This window comes from Erpetoichthys calabaricus, chromosome 4, assembly GCF_900747795.2.
Source record: "Erpetoichthys calabaricus chromosome 4, fErpCal1.3, whole genome shotgun sequence".
Classification (NCBI taxonomy): domain Eukaryota; kingdom Metazoa; phylum Chordata; class Cladistia; order Polypteriformes; family Polypteridae; genus Erpetoichthys; species Erpetoichthys calabaricus.
In genome coordinates, this window is record NC_041397.2 from 33,430,215 (window position 1) to 33,447,963 (window position 17,749).

Consider the following 17,749-nt stretch of genomic DNA (forward strand, 5'->3'; position numbering starts at 1 on the left):
TTGATTTTAATAATTTTAGCAACAAAAATCTATTAATTAAAATATTTCATAAAACTAAATAAATGGAGAATACAGATTATATTCTGTTACTCCTTTAGATGAACCTATAATTATGTTCTCTTACTCAGAAATGTAAAAATTCTTTTTATTCAACAACATGTGATGGGTATTTTTAAAAATGGTAATATCTAATAGTCTCTAAAATGATTTTAGACAAAAAAAATTACTTATTTGAAGTTAGCAAGATATGTTTTTACCAAACTATTAGCAAGATATGTTTTTAGAAAAATAGCTATAGTACAGATAAACATTACTCAAATTTGTCTGAAACCAACAGCATTTTATTGAAAAGGCTCAAAGTGAAACTATTTATTTACCCTGCCTAGTGAAAGAAATGGAAAAATGACAATTTTTTTTTTTTTTTTTAACATCTGTGCTCTTGCCCAGCCCAGTTTGAAACAGTTGTGATCTAGTGCAGAATGGTTTAGAGAAATCAGAATCAGGTGTGTAGAAAGTGCAACAAAACCTTCACAGCACACAAGACTCCTCAATACTGAAGGGCATTAACGTATTTTCTGGATAATGTTCTGAGAATGATGCTGAAGGCTGAACACCATAGGCATAAATCAGGTCATGGATGAAGTCAGCTCCTCCTGTTCCATCACATCATCTTTTGGAATTGTTGTAGTCATCGTCACATTACTACTTTGCTCTGGGTGACTTCCTGGTAAAACAAAAATGTAATTCACTATTGTCAATGAACTCTGTGAATCATTTATAAGGAAATTTACAAGGAAAAATGAATACACAGTCACCTAAAGAACAGTTAAAAGTTCTTAATATGCATGGGTAAAGAATGCATATTCATCATCATCTACAGAAAGCTAATACAATTGACTGTGCTACAGCCAAAATCTGCAGAACATTCAGATAGGATTTTTTTGTATTGTTAAGTAAACAGAATCTGCATTTTGATAGGCTACTCACTAGAATTACAAAAGTAAATGAAAATTTTTTTTTAAAAATCCAGCTTTGCAAAGTATTCATCCCTTAACATTTATGATCAGTAAAAAGCAGGGGTTAATGTATGTCAAACTAGTGCTGGGCGGTATACCGGTTCATACCGAAAACCGTTTTTTATTTTTTTTTATGATATGGATTTTTCTTATACCGCAACACCGGTTTAAATTGCCTAAACGACGTTCGGAACGTGGTGCAGCGGGAAACTGTTCAAGTGGGGACCTTTTTCACTGCTACACCATCAAATAGTGGGCGGTAGCATAGGTATATGGAGGACTATTTCGGACAAAATTAAATAAATAAATAAATGCACAAATAAATTAAAGTTCTGTGAAATGTGAAAAATGGACAGACAGCATTCCGAAACTGAAGCCGACGATAAAGTTGAACATGAACAACAGAAGAACTTTTGCTGAAAAAAAGGAGTCACGTCCGTTGCCTGGAGATACTTTAGTTTTAAAAGGTCAGATGTGTAAATACTGTTTCTACACTACTGGATAATACTGCAAGCCAAGTTGTACTTGTTTTTGTACTTGCTAGTGTGTGTTTTGCTTGAATTCATCCTGCGATGTGCTGGCGACTCGTTCAGAGATGGGCGCAACTCTGAATGGATGGCATAATTAAACATGTATAACGAAGATATTTTTAAAGTTCTGAACACTCCGTCGGCTAAGTTAATAACTAGTTTTAATTTCACAAAGACGTTTATCGTGTGGTGCAGGGGTAGGCAACGTCGGTCCTGGTGAGCCGCAGTGGCTACAGGTTTTCATTCCAACCCAATTGCTTAATTAGAAACCAATCATTGCCAATCTCAGACCTTATTTAATTTTATGGCTTGTTAGTCTGTGCAATGTAAGGCTCTTATATCGTAGATTTTTTTCCTTTCCAAGGATATCATCCAAATGATTTGAAGCCTAAAACAGATCATTTTCAGTCTGTCACATTTTTCTATTAAGTGTTTTATTAAATCAAGCAGTGCATGATGAACACACACAGATGTAATTGGAAAAAAGCTAGCTGGAGAACTGCTGGCTGCTTTGTCTTTTACATCTTATCTTATTGCTAATAAGTAGCAATTAAAACACTGAATGCAGCAGTTTAAGATTGAAATAAGCAATTAAGGTTGGAGAACCTTAACAAGCAAGACCACTAAAATGAAGCATCAAAATGTCACTTAAGCAATATGTGCTTCATCAGCAATAATTGAGTTCTCGTTAAGGAACTGGGTTGGAACAAAAACCTGCACATACTGCGGCTCACCAGGACCGACGTTGCCTACCCCTGGTGTGGTGATTGGTAATGTGGAGAAAGAAAAAGGAAAGATAGGAACTGGGGTTTTGGTAGAGAGCAGGAATATCATGAAGTGAATGGATTCTGTGCGGTGATTGCTGCAGGCGCCTGCTCTTAGTGCGGAGGAAGTCAGTTTAAGAAGCGTAGTGATTAACGACTGGGTCAGGGAACACAACACGAAGTATTTGATGTGCTGCATTAACTTATGACGGGGTTTGAGAAAATCTAGTAAATTAAACATTGATTTTAGGATGAAGTTTAGTTTACAACATTCTACTTTAATTATAAAATAAACTATGAGAATCAAGTGGAAATGTCGACTTTAATCTTGACATAAGTGTCAACATTAAAGTGGAAATGTCAAGAATAAAGTCAACATGTCGAATTTATTCTCGACATATATATTTTTTTCTTCACAGTGGCCCTAATGCGCTTCCGTAGGGCTATACCACAAACAGCATTATAAATGCAAGTTGCAGTTTTATTATTTATGCATATAGCTTAGCTTGAAGCAAGGTCCATATTAATGCAGTTTGCCTAAATGATGGTACAGTTGGTAAGATGTCATCATGTTTTATTTTATTTTAATTTGGTGAATACCGTGTAATGCACCTGGGCTTGAAGCCTTGAAGTAATGGTGCAACTATCAGTGATACTATTATGTATTTTATTGTTATTATTTATTAGTTTAAATATTATGCAGTTTAATGATGGTAAAATTGTTTAAAAAGCCACTTTAACGTGTCAGTGGACAGAGACTGTTAACATTAACAGAAAATGTAGTTGGTTTACAAAAAATATTTACTATTTATTCCTTTTCTAAGACGTGTTCAGTGCAATCCAACTTTTGACAAACACCTCTGGATATTTTACTAAGTCTAAATGCCTTTGGATGGTTGAAAATATGTTGTCAAAATCATAGTTTAAGCTTTTGCAAAATTTGTTCAATTAAAAGGTTCTATATTTTGACTGCATCTGTCATGCAATGTGATTCCTTCTCTTCATTAGTGCCCACCCCCTTGAAAACTATCACTTTATGGGGCCATGCAAACCTGGATTAATACTTGTGTGCACATTAAAAAATTTTTTTGTACAATGTACAATTCTCATAACAGTCGAATAGGTTATTCTTAGCCAGTCTACTGCAGTAATTGCAGTGGAAAATGTGGTTAACATTCACTCATGCATGGGGAAAAAAATACCATCTAATACCGTGAAACCGGCAGAATTTAGAAAAATACCGTGATATAGAATTTTGGTCATACCGCCCACCTCTATGTCAAACTCATCCTGAGGGCTGCAATGGCTACAGGTTTCCATCTAGCCAATATTTATTTTTCCTTAACAGCTTAACTATGAAGACACATAAAGCAAACTTCAAACATTTCGAACCTATGTGTCCATCATACAATATCCATTTTCACAAAGGTCTGAGAAACAACTATATGCTCTGGTCCACAAAATGATGTTGACTACTCTCAGAAAAAAAGAACATCAACAGATTTGGAAACATCTGGTGGGTCAGTAAAGGACCTACAAGTCAAAGAATGAAATAACATGTTTTATTATATTTCATCAGGTTATTAGATCACCTGTGACATATAATTAACACAAAATGTACCAGCTCTCTTAGGTTCTTTTCTTAATGATGAACAGGAAGAAATGTCATGTTACCTCTAACCTTTTAACTGACTCACCATCCTTAATATACATACATACACATACATACACATATATATTATCTTATATATGTCAATTTATTTATATAGCACATTTAAAACAACATAGGAATGCCGTGGCCAAAGTGCTTTACAATAAACAGAAAACTCACTTAGCCGCTAATAACACACGCGAGGCTAGCATGTCAGCAAAACGAAACCTCCAAAGAAAGACAAAATCGCTTAATGCTAACATCAGCAAAACCGTATTCCTTTTACTTTTCCTCCCGCTGCTAATGCATAAGCGATGCCAGTACATTGGCAAAACGAATCCTCCTAGGAGAGAGACACCCAGAGTAGTCCCTTTCAATTACCTGACATCTCTACATTTCAATTTTTTTTCTGATGATTTCTATAGTTTCTAGGACCCTGGGCTTTTTGTAGCACGGACTTACACAGCTAGTATTATATATACATACAGTACATATCATACATATACATATTGTGAGGTTTCTAAACTCTTCTGGGACTCCACCCCCAATGGGAAGCGCAATATCAGTGTCTGTTGAAGACAGGAGAGTGGTAGATCCCGCTACAATAAATAACTGTGCTGTTCCTATTTCAAGCTGAATAAAGCTGGTTTTGCTAAAGTTCTGAGACTTGGCCTCGTGTTTTGGGGTGCAAGACAGTGACTCACATGTCACTATATATACATACAAACACATATACACATACATAAACTTTCACTCACTCATTTAAAAAAAGCAAGTGCCAAATACCAAAAATACCAAATGTTTATTTTCATAATAACTACTAACCGCAAATATAAGCAATACAAAGAATAATACAACATCGGTGGGTATCTGCAGCCTTTACTCAGTCCCATTGATATTACCAAACAGCCAAGATCCTTATTCCAGATTAAATATCCTTAATTGAAAAATGAAAAGAAAGATTTCTTTTTTATAACGAGTAACTGGAGGAACTCTTTTTGAAAAAGTCTAATAAAAGGCAGACAACCCATTTTCCTGGCTTCTTGCCCAATGTGCACTCACCTAGCTTTCTTTCTGCTAGCAGGGGAGACCATTTCTCAAAACACAAAAAATAATATGAAATCATTATCACACGAGCTCAATGTCCGTTCCCATGGCAAACAAAACCTACATTTTGTAACTCAGCAAAATACTTTGAATGCTGCTTTAACTTTCAGCTTTCCCAGAATACACTGCAATGCTGTTCAGGATGACAAAACTCTGAAGTTAGGCCTTTTACCTGAAATATGTCAGCTGAAAAGGTTAAAGCATCCCCCAGTACATATTAAAAAAGCAAGAATGGGCTTGTATTAAGAAATTTCTTACAGTAATAAATGGTGGTGCTAGCCGAACATCATATAGGTTTTAATCATTTCAAATCATTGATTGCACTACTGTTTTTTTGGTGTTAAAATATAAATTTACTATATTTACACAGGTGTGTTTTCTTTTTCTTCAGTGGATTAGCGAGACATTTGTAATTCCTGAGGTTTAATTATAAACATAGATTACCATTTTAATTATGTAGTATTTGTTACCACATAGCAACAAATGATAAGCACAGTACTAATCTTAAAAAAAAAAAAAAGACAAGACACACACGTATCTTATGTTCTTGATGAACAATCTAACATGCTTAACAGGTTTATAAATAAAAGACACATTTTGCTCTTAAGCTAACAAGCCTATTGTTTACTAAGCAGCAATTTCAAATCATCTTTATCTTTTGTTACCAATAAAAAATGTAAGCTGCTGCATTTAAAACAAGCTTGCTATCCAAACTTGGAGGGGGTGGGGAAAGACGTTGGCTCAACTACCATAACACCTTGTGTAAAGGACTACAACTAAATTATTATAGTGCCTAGAAAAGCGGATGGCTGAGAAATATCGTTGTTTTGTGACTGGCCAATTTACCAATCAACTCTTATAGTGAAAATTGGCGGATCATCCCTAATCGAAATAAAAAACTAAAGAAAACTAAAAAATATTCATGAAAGCAAGGTTGAAGTAGCCAAAAACAACATTACAGTATCCATAAATATGTTGAGTCATTCAATTTTCAATACTGACTTAAAAGAAACACCAATTTAGAGCATTACATCTATTAATAATTTGACTGTGGATCTTTTGTTGGTATTAAATATTTATCACATTGGAATCAGGTTCTAAATGTAGTATTTATTTAAATAAACACGTCTCAAGTTATTCTTCAAATATGGAGACAAACTCGAAATTTAATGTCATTCGTTTTGTAACAGGAGACTGTTCATACAAATCATCTGGCGGGGTTCTGTAAGTTTTAAGCTCACAGGGTTACATGACTTAAATAGTCAGAGTCTACAGGGTGTAGATGAGAAGACTGGACACCCATTTAGAATGCTAAGCTTGGTGCAATAATCTGCAGGAAGGACTACACATTGTCATAAGTGAATTTGGGGAGATCTTAAGAAGAGTACAGATTTACATTCATTATTGCTGGATCTCTACTAATGTAAGAGACTGATTTATTAGTTTCTTAATTTAATTAATTAAACTCCAAAACAGTAATCAAGACCCCGTCATATACATACCACTGGGTATAAGTTCCGATGTCACAACAGAATGCTTGTATCGTTTCTAAAAAACAAAAAAGATGAAAATAAAACTAGTAGGGATTGAAACATATGCAAGAGAATGTCATAAACATAAAACAAAAAATCAGAATCAGAAAAACTTTATTAATCCTGAAGGAAATTACTTCTGTTACAACTTAACAACAGACAAGGGACATGTTACACTAAGAGCAAGTATAAAGTAATCATGTAAATATAAACAGAGTATAATAAATGTAAGTATCAAACTAGAGTGCAGAGTGTTGCACCTTAAGTTAATATTGCACATTCTGAGAACAAATAAAGTTATTCTCATGTGAAGAAAAGACAATTTATTGCACAAGAACAGATAGTATGTTGCATATTTCAAATACTTGAAAAATGTACCTGGATATCCAATAAAGAAAAAGGGTAATAGCTTAAAGTGTGGGTGAGTGACCGGAAAAGGAGTTATAGAGTCTGATTGCTGTGAGGAGGAAGGATTTTCTGTGACGTTCAAAACATAATAGACTATAAAGCAGCATTTCTTAAAACTGAATGATCCTGGAGTTACATTAGCTGGAAACAAATTAATTGTGACTTACTACTGCAATATCCATCGCAATACAGATAACAAAATATGGGGCTAATGAAAGTAAAACAGCTGTCAACACTGCTATAGCTCATAATTTTCAGAATGTAGTTTCAATCAAACATTCCAAGGAAACTGGTCCACCTGATATGTAACACACATAAACATAGTTTTTAAATCTAAACTGTATTTTCTAACACACAGATAACTAAATATATAACTATAATCATTTCATTTTACTTTAATAATTAAGAAAAAACAAACACCTCTATTGATGACATCCACCGTGAATGAATCATTTTTGATAACTCCCAATCCATGGGAATGGTAAGATCATCCGGCGTCAGTGAATCTGTTAAAAAGTAAATAAAAAGAGGTAATCTGCATGTTTGTTGTTTGCTTCACACAACACCATACAATGATGCCTGATGTGAAAAAGTTAAAGACTGAAAAACCTGCACACTGTTCACCCTGTGCTTTGCCAGTTTGCTTGATCTACCCACCATACTGCACTGGACTTAATCATCTATATTTTGACTGACAATTGCACAGCCAGGTATTTTGACACCATCATTCACTAGGCCCCCTAAAGACCAAGCACACTGCAAATTTCTAAATTTGCAAAGTTAGAACAGAAATTTTTTATAGATACATTTGAGTGAGCTTTAATAATGTATGTTTTTTTTTTATCAAATTTACTAAAAAAACTAAAATTAGAGTAAATGAACTACCTATTCCGTGTCTAAGAAATTTTACAACTTGCCACACAGAAACTGACACATTTGATATTTGCCTGCATGAGGAGTATGTCTTTAATATTCATTTTGTCCTACTATCACTGACAATAAACTAACACTCGTGCTTATCTTTAATGGTGCTCAGCAATTCACCATGACTCAACAGTTGCAGGGTCAAACACGAGGCCTTGACCATAAAAACTGTTAATCTTGCACAGGAAATTAAAATGGAGAGCTATGCCTTTATGTGGTATGTTAAGAGGCGCTCATTTGAATATATTTAAAATGTACATTTTAAGTATTTTCAATAAATACTGTACATTAGTTTCTTCAAGTTTTTCTTCAGAACCGTAAAGTGTGTTGAATGCCCAATCTAAGAGGCATCTGAATGTGCAATCTTTGTGGCAGAACCACCAAGTACTATTAAAAATGTATCTTTCTGATGAAAGACCTGAAACTGCAAACAAACAGAAATGGTGATTTTCTTATCTTCAGTATGAGGTTTGTAGTATCCTACCCAAACGTTATTAAATACCTGAAGTAAAAAAACTACATGAAGATCAAGAAAGACCCCATGGTAAATATATGGTAAAATAATCCATTATTCAAACTTAGTTGAAAACACAAGGTAAAATTAAATTATACATGCAAATTCTAGAACTAATACTGTTTTGGTTAACCCCTTTTCATAACATATTTTAGTCCATTTTCTTTGATCATTACTTCCAGACTCTGCACTGGTGTCTACCTTTTACACAGACTCTCTCTCTCCTGTTTTGATGGAATTTTTAAAAATAATTAATAACAAAGTTAACAATTAATAATTGAATAATAATAAAAATAATTTTTTGGCCTCTGGCTTGGTACTATTAACCTTAAATAAATATTAAAATCAAATAGATGCTGCTGGCATCAGAGAGACAGACCCAAGTGGTCGGCATGTATCAATCTACCTTTAGGACAAGTTAGGAACTTGAAAGTCCCTCACAGGGTGAGAGAAGAGGATCAGAAGAAACTGATAGCTACCTACATCTATAACATCTCAGAATGTAAGAGAGCCTGAGAATGAAAATATAATATATTAAGTGTTCAGAATCAGAATTAGGGCTTGTTTATACTTCACGTTCAGAACACATACGCGTCCGCATCATGGCTGCCACACGTTTCCAGCGTTCATTTGATGCGTCCTCTGAGCAGGTCCTCAGAAATTAACGTGACGCTGTGCGCAAGTTGTAGTATCAGCCAAAAGTCGGGGGTTGCAGTGTGATAAAAGTTGGAATGTGACATCAGAGTCTCTGTTTACTATCTTCATGTGACAGAAAGTCGCTATGCGGATCCTACAGGATCGATGTGCGAGCTTCGAGGTTTGAGGAATGGTTTGATGTGGTAAAGCAAAATGCCGACATACAGATTAATTCGTGATGCTTTTATATTTAAGTGTGGCATGCTCCCCATCTTAATGACATGAAGCATTTTAAGTCTCACATATCTTTTGTGACTTTTTTTCCCCCAACTTCACAAAAGTGGAAATTTCGGCTTTAATCTCAAAATGTCCACTTTAACCTCGTAGTTTACTTTATCATTAAAGCAGCAAACAGCAACAGATCACCACACAGAACACATTAAATGTATGACATTCCAATTCTCTGTACATTTAGAATCCTTATATTTATACTTGATATCACTTTCATGATGAAATGCATTAAAGTATGTATGTTACATTTTACAGATAAATTGTTAATTTCGTTTAAATAATGAATACTGTTAATAACTACACACATGGGGGTGACACGGTGGCAGAGCGGTGGCACTGCTGTCTCGCAGAGAGTCATGTCGCTGGTATTCCCTGCCTGGAGTTTACGTGTTTTCCTGCTGTGTTTCCACAGTGAGCTCCGGTTTCCTTCCAAAGATATGCAGATTTGGTGACGCTAAAATGACGCCAGTGTATGCAAGTACTTGTATTCACCTTGCGATGAGCTGATGCCCTATCTAGGGCCCTATCTATGCTAGCTGGAATGGGCACATCCCTGGATTGATGGATTGATGAATCATTAAACATCCTTTTCAGAGATAGTGCAGCAAGGTGTCATCGGAATTTAATGCGTGTTCTAGGCAATTCACAACATAGCGAAGCTGAACCTGTTGCACTGCCACCTGGTGGATTCTTCCTGATTTATGTAAAGTATCCGCGCAAGTATAAACAGTAAAACACTTGCGTAGCAGGAGCGTCCACTGCAGCATGCGTCGTATAAAGTATGAAAGTATAAACCCAGCCTTAGAATTCACTTTATTTACCAGGTTCAGTAATGTGTACTAGAAATTTGTCTTGATAGTATTGGTGCAACATATAAGGACAGTAAAGAATGCAAAACATAAATTTAAGAAGATTAAATACAAAACAACAAAATACAAAAACATAAAAAAATAGGATTCCAATGCCCATGTAGGCATAAACTATATAATGTATGAAGCCTGAAGTCCAAATATCAAAGAAACACTTTCACAAAAGGTACAAAAAAAAAGCCACCACCAAAAAAAGCCGCCTTAGTGTGTGACATTGACACTCATTACCTATCACTGTTTCCGTGGCGCAACAGTATCAGTCGCTGACTGGAAATCAGAAGGTCATGAGTTCAATCCTGCACAACTCCCTTTTGAGAAGTGTTTAGAATAAAAAGATACATTTGATTTCAGTCTGTAACAGCCAGTGTAATTTATGATATTTGTAAAGGTTAGCTTTGTTTATTTTTTTTTAAATTCACTTTTCATTGTCTCAGTCGCGTTCAGGATCCTTCCCTACCAGCCCCCCTCTCCCCACCTGACACTGCTGTTTTCACATAAAGACGCTCTATAGCTCTGCAGTGTATCACGATACATACGACCGCGTGTTTTTTTCCCCCAGTATTGCCAGTCCCCACGTGTTGCTGTATGCTGTTTCTTTTGTACTCCAGGACATGCAGAGGAAAGCATAGTAAAGAGTAGTAACTTCAGCGCTATATGCAATCATTAGACACTCCCCATCTGACACTGCTGTTTTCACATAAAGACGCGCTAAAGCTCTTCAGTGTACTTGTGACTGCATTGTCGTACCAATGCTTGTGAACTGAAGTGTCTGCATGCACTTTTCGTGGCATTATACGTGTATTTTTTGAGCATGCCCATGTCGCTCAAACACAGGAACATATGTTGATGTAAAAGTATAACAGAACAAGTGCACTTTTATTCAAGACTATAACCGAAGCAAAAAGAAAGCAAGTTACAGTAGGCGGTTGATATGACAGCTTGCGTGGTGGAATGCTAAGAACTGCTGATTTCCATTCCATGCTATATAACTGTTAACATTTGAATCTGATGATTGCATATAGCGCTGTCTTATTCAGTGTGCGCAAGAACATGCAGGTGGCCAGTTGCCGCGTGCTACAACGCACATTTAAAAAAAAGAAAGAGACAAATATATGTGACGTTTTGAAGAAATCATTTTATGACGAGAATAGTACCAATCAGAAAACATCGTCAAAGTAATGAAATATTATTTGAAAACGAACAGCGTCAGATTGGGTGTGAAGTTATACTGGCGCTGTTTGAGTCAGATCAGAACCTGAATAAGCTGAAAAAGCTCCTGTTCTGACTAAGTAAAAAAGCATGAATTAATCAACAGAAATAACTGCGATTGACATTTTAAACTTAACGATTTACAGTGCATACCAATTTATAAATTTAATGTCCGTTTGAGGAAAAAAAAAAAACACTTTCTCCGAAGCTGGGAATCGAACTCAGGTCTCTGTGGCACAGTAGGGCTGCTGTGCCCCAAGTCAGCAAACTGTAGCGTTAAGCCACGGAAGCTGTTGTATCATCCTTGAACCTTTTGTGAAAGTGTTTATTTGATGTTTGGACTTCAGGCTTCACAGATTCTATAGTTTATGCCTACATTTTGTAACATTTATTACTAAAATATGAAAAAGTTTCTGTTTTAGCAATGTGTTTACACAGATTACTGTAGAAACGGAACACGCATGAAATGCATGTATTCCAAATAGCGATCTATTATTTCCATTCTAAAACTCCAGCAGTTCAGTCACTCCCAGATAATCAAACAAGGCATGAGCTGGGAAAACTTAGTGAACGTTCTGCGACGGTGGGGGATGGAATAGCCGGCTGCTCGCTGCTCCTCTTAATCGGCACATTTAGAAGACAAAAGAGAGGTGAGAACGGTTTTAAGGTGGGCCGGATCAACGAGTTTTTTCGTAGACTCTGGTAATTCTAGTGTTAAAGACATAATGCACCTAATATCACTTTGCCAAAAAACTCACTTTCATTTCAACTGCAAATACTACACTCAGAAAGAAGGCATGCCAATGGGATCGCCGTTATCAGGATTTCTAGTGGAACTGGTAATGCAGCGATTTGAAAACATTGCTCTATCCCAGTTCACACCCAAAATTTGGATACGCTATGTAGACGACACATTCGTCATACTAAAAAATGACCAGCTGAATGAATTCTACAACCACATCAACACAATATTCCCTGCAATCCAATTAACAATGGAAAAAGAAATTAACCCAAACATCAGCTTCCTGGACATCTACATCAAAAGAAATAATGACGCCACCCTGACCACAACTGTTTACCGTAAAGAATGCTACGCAGATGTACACTTCACCAGCAACCACCCGGTATCTCATAAACGGAGCAGTGTTAAAACTCTATTCAGAAGAGTCCACACCCATTGTAATACGAAGGAAACAAAATTGAATGAGAAACGCTATCTCTTCCATCTTTTCACTTCAAACGGATGCTCAAAAACATTCATTAATCGGAGCTTACACAGAAGATGCCAAAAAACTCGGCAAACAATCGACTTGAATCAGAACCCCCACCCCACCTGGCACTCACTCCCTTATCACCACAAGGTGTCTGAAGGTACAGCGTGCATCCTGGCCAAGTCAGGCGTCAGAATAGCACAAAAACCCACAAACAATTTGCGCACGGTCCTCTTTAATGCTAAAAACAAGAAATCGACAGCAGAAACACGAAACGCAGTTTATAGTATTCCATGCAGTTCTTGCTCAGCAGTATACATAGGACAAACTTCAAAAAGAATCGCAACACGTATACAGGAACATCGCAATGCCGTCAGAAGAAAGGACTCACTTTCATTGATCTCTACGCATTCTAAATCAATAGGACATTCATTTAACTGGGACAATGTACAAGTAAAATTTAAGGCCAGTACTAAAAGTGCCAGAGAGCTCGCCGAATCTTGGCTATCAAATGAGAACGCCATCAATAGACACTTGGACATAAGTCCAGCATATGCAAACTTAAGAAGAACATGTTCATAATAAATAAACTGTACATCCAATACCCCCTCCCACCACCACCCCGATCACACTCACTTAGCCACCTCCCCCACGTAATTTTTTGCTATATATTGCCTTTGATTCTTGTAAGTCTAAGCATTATCCTCTGATGAAGAGGGGTTGAAAGCTCAGGAATAAAAACTACTTTATGATACGCGATTCATTTTTCTCCCTTTGTGGATCTCCAGCTGCAAATATATTATATATATATATATATATATATATATATATATATATATACACACACACACACACACACACACACACACTCAAGTCCACGACCCTCGGGAGAAAAGTAGTGAGAAATGAGTGCAGCTGGGTGCTGGTAATATTCTGTTGCCATCTTCACTACTTTTTGCAGTGCTTTACTATCTTGAGTTAAACATGTCTCAAGTCAGGATGTGATGCAGCTAGTGAATGTGATATTGATGATTGTGGAAACTATTGAGGAATAAATCTGATGTCCCACACAATGAAAATTTGGGGAAGAGTAAAAGGGAGAAGAGGCTTAGGGTGGAGACCACAACAGGGGTGGAACAGTTTGGTTTTATGCCAACTGAGCAGTCTTTGAATTGGAACAGCTCACACAAAAGCATCGAAAAAAGCATGAAGGATTACATATGGTGTTTATTGAAGAAGGCTTATGATAGAGTGCCATGTCAAGAGGTCTGGAGGTACATAAGAGAAAAACAAGTACCCCAGAGAAGTATGTGAAGACTGTCCAGGATATGGATGAAGAAGTGAGGACACGGGTTAATAGAAGTGTTGGGGTAACATACAAGATACCAGTTACAGTAGGTCTGCACCAGGGATAGTCTTTAAGTCCTTACCTTTTTGATCTGGTTATGGATGTGTTGAGTCAAGGGATAAAAGAACAACCCCCTGATGCATTCTTTTTGCTGATTACATTATGTTGTGTAGCACCAGAAAGGAGGAAGTGAAGTGGAAGTTAGAAGAACGGAGAAGTGTTTTGGAATCAAAGATCTTTCAAAGACAGAGGATTGAAGACAAACAGGAAGAAGACAGAACATTTCAGGCTTAATGATGATCAGGATTCAGAAGTTAGCTGGTAGGGGGAGCTAGTGCTGGGCGGTATACCGGTTCTTACCAAAAACCGTTTTTTATTTTTGTTATGATATGGATTTTTCTTATAGCGGAACACCGGTTTAAATAGCCTAAACAACGTTCAGAACATGGTGCAGTGGGAAACTGTTTATGGGGGGACCTTTTTCGCTGCTGCACCGCTAAACAGGCATGCAACTGAGTACATGCGTTAGTGGAGGTATTGAATGGTGAAAATGGACAGAGAACATTCCTAAACGGAAGTTGTAACAGACGATAAAGTTGAACATGATGACACAGAAGACCTTTTGACGAAAAAAGGTGCCATGTCTGTTGTCTGGAGATACTATAGTTTTAAAAGGTAGGATGTGGACCATTATGTTCAAATGTGTGAATACTGTTTCTATACTACTGGATAATACTGCAAGCCAAGTTGTACTTGTTTTATTTTTTTTTTCAATACTGTGTATTGTACCTGGTTACTGTATAATAGTGTGACGATGCCGGTCCCCTACAGACTCCCTCTTCCCACATGGGAGTCTGTTGAGCCAACACCGTCGATGGTTATGACCGAGATGAGCTGAGAAATCTCACTGAAGCCAGGGGATGGTGGAAAGTGCTCAAGTGCTTTTGTTAAAAACAGTCAAAAGTAAAACCAAAAGTGTCTATTGTGAATTGTTCAGAAAAATACAGTAACCAAATAAATATCAAATCCATAAAACCAGTGAAACGTGGTGATAAAATCCATAATAAATAAATCCGTTAAAATAGAGGTTAAAATGCAGTCTCTCTCCTTGCCCGATCACAACACACCACCTTCTGTCTCCACAGCTCACCCTTCACTGGCGTTGCTGGTGGAGCCTTTGCAGCACAAACTGCTTTCTGCCAACCCCCGTCGTGGTTGCCGCCACGCTGCGCAGCCAGACCATCATAGGTCGGCACACCTCCCGTCTTCCTTCGCGCTCACTCAGTTGCTCCTCAGATCCATTGGGAGGTCTTACATTTCGCTCGCCCCACTCTACATGCTTAGTCAGTGGGGTGAACCAGCCCCTAGATGGCCTCAGCCTGCGTTCCCTCACGGAGCCCCAGCTCGTGCTGCCTTCTCCTTCCTGGTGTCTGGATCGTCTCCCATGACTGCCTTTTCCCTTCTTTAACCTCCTTGTATTCCATCTTTCGTTTTTGCCTTCCCCCTATCCTGCTGGCCCATAAATATACGTCTCTGTGGGCGCAGCGCCTTATTCACACACTGTAAGAAGCCAATCAAGCAATTGAAAATGATCAGGTGCGACTCGCCCCAATCACCTCATCAACTCCCCGCAGTCGTGCAGTAGCGCCCACGGAGACGGACACGGTGAACTGGATTTATAAACTGACCTTTTTTTTTTAAAAGCTGCGGACCCACTATACCACAAATCTATACTAATAAAAGGCAAAGCCCTCACTGACTCACTCATCACTAATTCACCAACTTCCCGTGTAGGTAGAAGGCTGAAATTTTGCAGGCTCATTCCTTACAGCTTACTTACAAAAGTTGAACAGGTTTCATTTCGAAATTTTACGCGTAACTGTCATAATGGTCGACAATGTCCGCCATGTTAAACTTTCTTATTTATGGCCCCATTTTCACGAAATTTGGTAGGCGGCTTCCCTGCGCTAACAAAAACCAATGTTCGTACTTATTTCGGTGGTATGACGCCACTGTCAGCCGCCATATTGAACTTTCCAATGGTCTTTGTTAGTTATGGGCCCATCTTCAAGAAATTTGGTACACTGGTTCCCAACGCTAACTGAATTCTACTTACGTACATATATACGTCCCTAGCCTGCAGCTTGGTCACCGTGTGAGGCGCCGTTGGGTCCCCCATCCCCATGCCTCCCACGTAGTTGGCTGCCTGCCTATATAAGGCCGTCCGTCGCTCCAGTCTCTTCATTCCCTTCCTTGCTTCGCCACGGTATTCACGTCTCCCTGCTGATAACTGCAGCCTTTTCATTTAATCCACGGCTTCTTCGCTGTTTTATTGTTCGTTTATTACGATTATAGTTATTGTGTAGGTATTTCAGACTTTGTTTACATTGTTCAGGTACCCATTTCCATTATCGTTCTAACCGTACCTCCATTAACATGTCTATCAAGGTGATCACCATCGATCGGAGATGGCGACTGCCTTTTCCATCCTCTGTGTTACATATATTGCACTGCCATATCAGGCTCACTCTTGATATCCGGAGGAACATTGTGTCTTATGTATTGAATGACTGGGACAGGTTCAAGGTGTGGACTGATGACGGTACAGGAGATAATTATATTACACAGGAGCACTATAAGAGTGAAATGCTTAAGCCCTTCACCTATGGTTCTGCATGAGAGTTGATGACTGCCGCTGAATTTTTCGGTTGTAGCTTTCAAGTGTACCGAATTGGCCAAATATTTTACACCTTTGGACAACCGTCAATGCCTCTTAAACATCTTAGATTCACACGTGACGATTTGAGTAGTGGACACTTTGATGTTTATGAATGTTTCAAATCTCAAAAGCTGAATGCGAAGTTATCGATGAAACCCATTTCAATTCAAACGCCTCCAATTTCCAGTAAGGCTCTGCTTCGCAATGACAATAAGTCTAAGGGACAGACCCTACAAAAGGTTGCCATTGATTTGAGGCAAGATTGCTTTTCACATGGCCAACTATACAGTACGTTGCATGCTCAAGAGTAAGCTCAGCGCACAGCTTGGTCATATTACCACCGGAGGGCCGAACTGATAACATGGTATACAAACAGATCCTTAACAAATAATTATTGGTATATTTTCCCTCAGTTTAAAAAGGTTTACTTTTCTTAATAAAAATTTTAAAGCAGTACTTCGCCACTGCGAAGCACAGGTATTTTGCTAGTATTATTATAAATGCAAGTTGCAGTTTTATTATTTATGTATATGGCTTAGTTTGAAGCAAGGTCCATATTAATGTAATTTGCCTTAATGACGGTTCAGTTGGTAAAGATGTCATCACCAAGTTGCACTTGTTTTATTTTATTTTGGTGAATACTGTGTAGTGTACCTGGGCTTGAAGTTTTGAAGAAATAGTATTAGTACTGGAAGTTGCACTATTATTTATTTTAGTTATTTATTAGTTTAAATATTATGCAAGTTTAATGATGTCAAAGTTGTTTAAAAAGTCACTTTAATGTGTCAGTGGACAGAGATTGTTAACAATAACAGAAAGTCTAGTTGGTTTTCAACAAATATTCACTATTTATTCCTTTTCTAAGACATGTTCAGTGAAATACAACTTTTGACAAGCACTTCTGGATATTTTACTAAGTCTAAATGCCTCTTTGGATGGATGACAATATGTTGTCAAAATTTTAGTTTAAGTTGTTTGCAAAATTTGTTCAATAAAAAGGTTCTACATTTTGACTGCAAC

At 37.4% G+C, this 17,749-nt stretch overlaps 1 protein-coding gene across 2 annotated transcripts in view; it reads right to left on the reverse strand.

Annotated features, from left to right (window-relative positions):
- Positions 1 to 319: 319 nt before the first annotated feature.
- The window catches only part of LOC114649936 (NEDD4-binding protein 2-like 2), an 83,028-nt gene continuing 65,598 nt past the window's right edge, over positions 320 to 17,749 (reverse strand). For both annotated transcript variants that reach the window (XM_028799317.2, XM_051927188.1), the window contains 3 exons: positions 7,429 to 7,514; positions 6,571 to 6,616; positions 320 to 724 (listed from right to left, as the gene is read on the reverse strand). In XM_028799317.2, coding sequence (XP_028655150.2) covers positions 627 to 724; positions 6,571 to 6,616; positions 7,429 to 7,514 — 230 coding nt within the window. In that variant the 3' untranslated portion in view covers positions 320 to 626. The remainder of the gene's footprint in view (positions 725 to 6,570; positions 6,617 to 7,428; positions 7,515 to 17,749) is intronic.